This window comes from Larimichthys crocea, chromosome XXIV (genome assembly GCF_000972845.2).
Source record: "Larimichthys crocea isolate SSNF chromosome XXIV, L_crocea_2.0, whole genome shotgun sequence".
In the NCBI taxonomy this organism is placed as follows: domain Eukaryota; kingdom Metazoa; phylum Chordata; class Actinopteri; family Sciaenidae; genus Larimichthys; species Larimichthys crocea.
The window spans coordinates 16,504,912-16,511,737 of record NC_040034.1 but is presented as its reverse complement, the minus strand read 5'-3'; the positions used below and the strand labels follow the sequence as shown (position 1 = coordinate 16,511,737).

Genomic DNA, 6,826 nt, shown 5'->3' with positions numbered 1-6,826 from the left:
CAGACCATCTTTTTTGCAGTTTTGTTTCAACTCTGACTCCACTTTGTCCCTGTAGTTCTTCTTGGCATCCCTGATGGACTTTCAGAGGTTATACCTGGCTGCTTTGTAGGCATCAGGATCCCCTGGTTGTGGTAAGTGCAGACAATGGCTTTAGGGACCACATCATCAATGCACTTACTTATGTAGCCTACTACAGAGTCTGAGTTTTCATTGACGTCACCATCAGCTGTGTCCTCAAACATCTGCTGTTGTCTGTGTGTGTTGCTGTTTCTGTTGTCTGCAAAGCAGTCCTTTAAGACCTCATCAGCTTCTTTGTTCCATTTGATGATGGCCCCGAATAACCGGTTATTCCGGTTTCAGTTTCTGAATGAGTGGTCTGCTTTTCCAAAAGCTGGGTGGGGGAGGGGTTTGTAGCAGTCTCTGAATGGGGTGTAGCAATGATCCAGGTGTCTGCTCACCCCTGGTGAGAAAGGTGATGTGTTGGTAGTATTTCGAGAGAACCGTCTTCATGTTGGCTCTGTTAAAGTCTCCAAAAACAATGAAAGAAGAATGCTAATATTTTTCAAGAGGATGTCAAAATACAGTAAAGTGTGGTCAAATTTGGGGTAAAATACAAATTATTTATTTGAAATATTATGTCTAGTTAAAGGAATACAAGTGCTGCATGTGTGAGTCAACTGCAGAAACAATATTTAGATATTGTTGTCTTTGGTATTGCAGACAGATCTATTTACAGTATGAGTCCTCTTCAAGTCCCTGTACATCAACACATTTCCTAAAACCTGAATATAAGGATTAAGTCCAAGGACACAGTCTGAATGATCACATTCCCGAGATATTACTTTTATTCGTATGCATTTAATGAAACAAACATGCAATACAATACAATGAAAAGAAGTGAAAGAGGAGGGGATCACTCTGTAACTGTGCAGCTGTTTGTGTGCCTTCTGGGGGAATGAGATCCTGGTGACATTGAACCAGACCTTCCTCCAAGCGTTGATCCATGGTCTGGTCATAATGACGGAAAAGGCCTCACACAGTGCCACAATCTGTGTGATTTTGCTCTTTTGCCTTTAGGTGTCTGATCACACTGAAGAATAGGAGCAAGCTGGCAAAAACAGCCAAGGTGATCACAGCCGTCCGTAGGTTCCTGACCACAGTGTTAACATCCTGAACCTGGACCATGTATTGGACCACAATCTTCCTGTGCACTTTACTCTTTACTATTTCAACTGTCTCGCAGGTGTAAAGGCCAGAATCAGAATAGGAGGGTCTGATGATGAGACCCTGGTCGAGTACAGTGTGTCGAGCACCGGGAAGGAGGATGTTACCCGAGAAGTGCCAGATGATTGGGAGGTTCGTCTCAGGGGAACATTGGAGTAACTGAGCAACCCCGATGGTGAGGTGGGCGATGGCAGGATTCTTCACTGAGGAGGAAATCAAGAACACGCACATTCAAGTTTGTTGAATTTTCAGATTCAGCGGAAGAAATAAGACAACTTTTTTTTTTCATTCAACTATGACAATGAACTTTAGACCAAACATTGGTATTCATATAATAAAACTTCACTCCTGTGTCATTCCCCTTTTTTTGGAGATTGGATATTGCATACTAACTGCATGTGTACTGTATGAGCATATGCAAATCTTACACTCAGAGATTGGACACATTCGGATGTCTCCATCACTCCAACTCTGAATCCTGCCAAAAGAGAAATGGCTCTCATACGAAGCTTTCAACACAGAATTACTTTCTCAGAATCGTGAGAACTTTGACTCACATGGACCCAAGTGATGCACCAACAACAGATGAACATTGGTCTCTGACCTGGTCCCAGCCACAGTATGGGTCTCTGGCAATAAGGCAGTCATCGCATGATGTGTAGCGACTGCAATCCCTCACATTAACTTGAACAACAGAGTTACTGCCGCTACTGTACAGCTGGCCCTACAGAAACAGAGTTTACAGCTGCGCTATGAAACTCCCTAAATGTCAAGTAGGATATAAAACTCTCATAAAGGTCACAAGGAATCATGACATTTTACCATACTGGATCTGAAAATACACTTGTGACTTGAGCCTTACTGTTTTGGAGGAGAGTTGGAGGAAGTTGACCGGCTGAGGAGTTTGAAACAACTGCAGCTCCTCAATGACACGCCCATCCTCACCATCAAACTTCACTGCCTTCTGCAGCCAACCAAAGTCTGAGGGAAGACTTTCATATATCAACACACCTCATTTGTGTTATTGGTGTAAATTCATGTCTGCACATGCCAGTCGCATACCTGTGCCGATAAACAGGACTTGATGTCGTCGTCCATCCAGTGTCGTGACTTGGTCCACGACAATCTTGGAAAACCGTGGCCCTGCACGGACCAGCAGAGGCCTGCCTGTTATCGGTGTGACCGCTCCCTCCATCAAAGGGTGATTCTTCGCAAACAGCAGGGTTTGATCTGTGAAGTTGAGAGAGGTCATCACACCTGAGGCCCGCAGTTCATCAGTAATGCACTAGAGAACAAGACAGAGAGAAATTATATTGCATGTCATTAGATGGGATTTGAACAATGGAAAACAGAGTCATCTGCTTCTTTCAGTAAGTATGGCTCCTAATAATGTTCTTTAAAGTGTTCTTGGCATGATACTTGCTGAACCAGGGTGAGGATATGGCTTCACTCCTGTGTAAGTTTCCCAGCTCCCAGTGTCCCTCTCAGTCAAAAACCTCCCGCTGAACACCTGGCTGATGTCTGACAGCTTGTATGCACAGACAGCAGACTGGCTGCAAGCACTTGAGGAGTCCCTGTGACGTATACAGAAAGGACTTCCTGATTCCTATCTTTTCCTAATGTTCGTATAAGTTCGTATAACCTTACACCTTATCTTCTAATACGTATCAGCTACAGTATATACTGTACAGTCCAAAACGTGAAACGTGAAACTGACCAGTTGGAAGTGAATACGGCGTAGAATATGCTATCCGTCCAGTCATTTTGGTCTTGGAGAAGGAAAACATCCTGGATAAGGGATGGTGAGCCAACATCACCAAATGGACAGTCCAAACGGGCCTTCATGAAAGAAGTCCACTTCTTCTGCAGGGTCCTTTTGCCCCCGAGGTCACTCTAAAACAACAGACACATTAAGTGACATAAACTTAATTTACATGTACAGCTTTGTTAAGCTTCTGTATTTGCAGATCTGATAGACCAGTGGTTCTTAACCTTGTTGGAGGTACCGAACCCCACCAGTTTCATATGCTCATTCACCGAACCCTTCTTTAGTGAAAAATAAAATATGATTTTTTTACTGGTGCACAAAATGAACCGTGCATTAACATCACCTTGTTCAAATAACAAAACCAACACAGTGCATGAACTTCTGCTGTTGCCTTTGAGAGACCAGTTCAGATATGCGTGGCTTCACCTTGGCAAGTGCCAGTCTCATGTCATTTTCACAGCAAAGTCTGTTCCTTTTCTTAGTTTTTATGTCCAGCATCCTCAAAAACGATTGCTCACAAAGATATGTTGTAACAAATGGTATAAAAAATTCCAGGGCAGAGGCTCCACCGAACCCCTGAGACCGACTCACCGAACCCCTAGGGTTCGATTGAACCCAGGTTAAGAACCACTGTGATAGACATACCTTACACACACGGGCAATCCTTGACACCTGGATGTTGTCACGACGTTCCTCTACAGCATTCTCAGTGAAAAACAAGAATAGATTGTCGTCTTCACCGTCCTTGCTGTTTTTGCTCACTTCAACGAGGCTTATGGAAATCATGGTAGGCTCTGAAAGCAAACCATTAAGAACTTTCAGTATTCTTGAATGTGTCTCATGAAATGGTTAACTGCACCATATATTGGATCTTTTGTTATTTTGCAAGTACTTATTTAAAAGCAGCTTACCGTTAAACCAGGAGCGTTTCATTTCAGTCTTGAGTGGGTTCAGTCCATGTCTCTGAAACACCAGCTCTGTGCCCAGAAAGTTGGAGGAGGCGGCAGAGTACAAAGTGTTTCCTGCCAAGTGAAAAGGAACCAATCGTGTCATTATTGTTGTCAGAACTACAAACCAGGCTTGGTTTTCGCTGACCATCAAGTTTTGACAGCTACATATTTATCTGTTCAGAGTAGCGATGAGAAAACAGCTATAAAGTGCTAAGAAATCTGTAAAGAGTTGTATACTCACCATCCATAAGGGAAGCAAAACGTTGGTAAGGCTCAAAAGGAACTTTCCCTCTACCCACTTCTATCTTTCCTTCTAGGGAGATTTTTCCATTTGTGAAATTCTGAAGGAGAAACTCATGTTTGTTAGACTCAATGTATTATTTAACTGTTTGGAGAATACAGTTACATCACTTTCTTGCTGTGAGTTGGATAAAAAAACCACTCTGATGTGTGTATGATAAATATGATATTATTTATCAAGCTTTGCTAAGAGTGTTAGCTGAGCTTAGCACAAAGACTACAGATGTGGAAACAGCAAGTCTGGCTCTTTCCAACACGAACACAATCCACCCGCCAGCACCTCTAAAGCTCACCAATTAACATGTTATGCCTTTTAATACATGGAAAAACAAAATTATAAAATATTTTCTCCATGGCTTTGTGCTCAGCTAAACTAACTGAGTTGGCTCTGGCTACATATATAACAGATAGATATGGGAAAGGTATCAACTTTCTCATCTAACTCGCAGCAAGAAAGTAAATTTCACAAAGCTATGCAATTATAAAAACATTATTTTCCACTCGGCATAACAATGTTACACATCTTTTCTGTACCTGATTTTTCCATATTCATTGAAATTGCTTTTTTTTTTTTTTTTGTTGCACAGCATACAGCAGCTGAAATAAAGCATTGAAACCTAAATAGTTACTTACCATATTGTCACATGAGGGGTTGAAAGCGTTTGTCCCACACACGAGCATTTTACCGTCCCCAATTGTGTGTAGTGTGCGGATGAAATTATCACATTCCTGTTTGAGGAACAAAAGTGGTTAAAATTAATGAAACTTCATACTCTAAACTGTGTTTGAAGTCACTCAGAGCTGATGATATTCACTAATAATTCACTTCTCACTATACCTCAGTGTCCTTGCCCTTCATTATACAGAGGGCTTTGTCTGCTGGACTGACAGTCCAATTGGCCTGGAAGAAAAGAGAATTAGTTATGACCAAGATCTTGTGATTATGCAGTAAGAAACCTGTGACTCTATGTCTTTCTTCATCAAGACCTATTCCCTGTATATATTCATTTTCATTCAGAACCAGCTCCTTTTTTCAGCATGTTGAGTACTGAGCACAGTCAGCCTTACCTCACTGGTCTTTTTGGAGATGTCATCCAAGCTAAGGGTGACCACTTTCGCTCTGGCTCCAACGACGAGCTGACCAAAGTCGTCTCTTATCATCAAAGAGCTCAAACTGTCAAAGCCAGACTCTTTGAACAGTTTCAAGTCCACATCTGAACCAGGAGCAGAGAGTTAAGGCTGCTTCATCCATACAGTATTAATACAGTTCAGTGTACATAGACTGACATAGTGTGGTATTACGTTGAGATTCTGAACAGGCAGCTGTTTATGTAGTGACACCGTCTCGATTTACGACATTAAAAGCCTTACCTTGGAAGAAAACAGTCCTGCGGGGTTTGTTGCTTGCTGCAAGGTTTTCACTCAAGATGACAAGGAAGTAGAGAAGCACAGCACGTCTCATTATGTAGGTCTAGTATACAAGTCAGGAAAAACACCAGTTTAGCCAAATTGGGCTTCAGTGTGTATGTTGACAGAAATTGAGGCAGATATTCACCATCATGCACGATAACAGCCATGAAAACAGCCATGCAAAAGAGTGATTCAATGTATTTTGTCTGTTTCTTACCTGTTGCTGATGTTTTCTGTTGTAAAGCAGTCGACTTGATATGTGATACGGATTCACTGCAGTAATCGCTATAGTTCCTCAGGTGAGAGTCAAACCTGTGGTGTTTCAAATACAGGAGAATCTGGACTCTGGATTCTTAAGGATGGGATGGTATGTAACAATGGCAACTACAATAAACTCAATATAGAAAATCATAAGATACATGTGCCAGCTCTGTAATAATGATATTGATACATATTCTGCACAGACAAATAAACATTTTGGACATAAGTTGTCAGACTGGTTATGTGTGTGTCACTTAACAAAGCCACAAAGGGATCAGAGCAGGCCAGTATTTCAAAAAATAACAATAGATTAAATCATTTTGAAACTCTGTCCTGACAGAGTATGCATTCAGTCTGCAGCTATATGTTTCCAAAGTGCTGTGCAACCACATGTAAGCAAACAAAGCAACACATATTTCTTTGGTTTTCTGCACACACGATGTTCAGAAATGAAAAAGAAAAAATTATTCATAACCAAACCCAGAACTGTTTACCACCTTTATTGTTTCTGTTTCATATTTACTCTCATATAGCATAATTATTCTGTGAACCTTTAACTATGAGGTTTTAAAACATCATTTACACAGTTTTTTAGGTTGTTATTATACCCAAAACACAAAAGACTTACTGCATGGAGGTTAAATAACAATTCAGTCCAAGCTATTGAATTTAGGTTTGTTTGCTTCAGTAATGGTTGTGCATACAATCATGAAACTGATCGAAACGGTAGTAAACTGATTATATTTTAGCTTACTTAGTCAACATTGATAGTGTTGTGATGGTAATTCAAAAATGCTGATAAAAACTTCAGATTTCAAATTTGTGGATGTCCCTCTCGATGATGAGGCCCTGGGTACTTAAATCCACTATTCCCATCATGGCCCTTCATCATGAGCTATGGAGCCAAAGAGTT

General features: G+C 41.1%; 1 protein-coding gene across 2 annotated transcripts; it reads right to left on the bottom strand.

Annotated features, from left to right (window-relative positions):
- Positions 1–832: 832 nt before the first annotated feature.
- On the bottom strand, positions 833–6,003 carry LOC104929596 (semaphorin-4E). 2 transcript variants are annotated; one of them, XM_027274647.1, is made up of 15 exons: positions 5,870–6,003; positions 5,614–5,713; positions 5,311–5,456; positions 5,081–5,143; positions 4,876–4,971; positions 4,184–4,283; positions 3,904–4,014; positions 3,638–3,786; positions 2,942–3,117; positions 2,644–2,798; positions 2,287–2,454; positions 2,087–2,205; positions 1,782–1,948; positions 1,653–1,702; positions 833–1,427 (listed from the first exon to the last, which is right to left on the bottom strand). In XM_027274647.1, exons 2-15 carry the CDS (start codon positions 5,702–5,704, stop codon positions 1,033–1,035), a joined length of 1,986 nt encoding a protein of 661 aa, XP_027130448.1. In that variant the 5' UTR covers positions 5,705–5,713; positions 5,870–6,003; the 3' UTR covers positions 833–1,032. The 2 variants fall into 2 exon arrangements, with proteins under 2 accessions (XP_027130448.1, XP_010742463.3); XM_010744161.3 differs by having other exon boundaries at positions 2,287–2,509; positions 2,648–2,798.
- Between the last annotated feature and the right edge of the window lie 823 nt (positions 6,004–6,826).

Coding starts and splice junctions, on each gene's coding strand:
- LOC104929596 (XM_010744161.3), bottom strand. CDS start 5,704: ATGAGACGTGCTGTGCTTCTCTACTTCCTTGTCATCTTGAGTGAAAAC. Junction 4,284..4,875: donor ACCCCTCATGTGACAATATG/GTAAGTAACTAT, acceptor TTTCTCCTTCAG/AATTTCACAAATGGAAAAAT. Junction 2,206..2,286: donor AGTCCTGTTTATCGGCACAG/GTATGCGACTGG, acceptor GTCTTCCCTCAG/ACTTTGGTTGGCTGCAGAAG.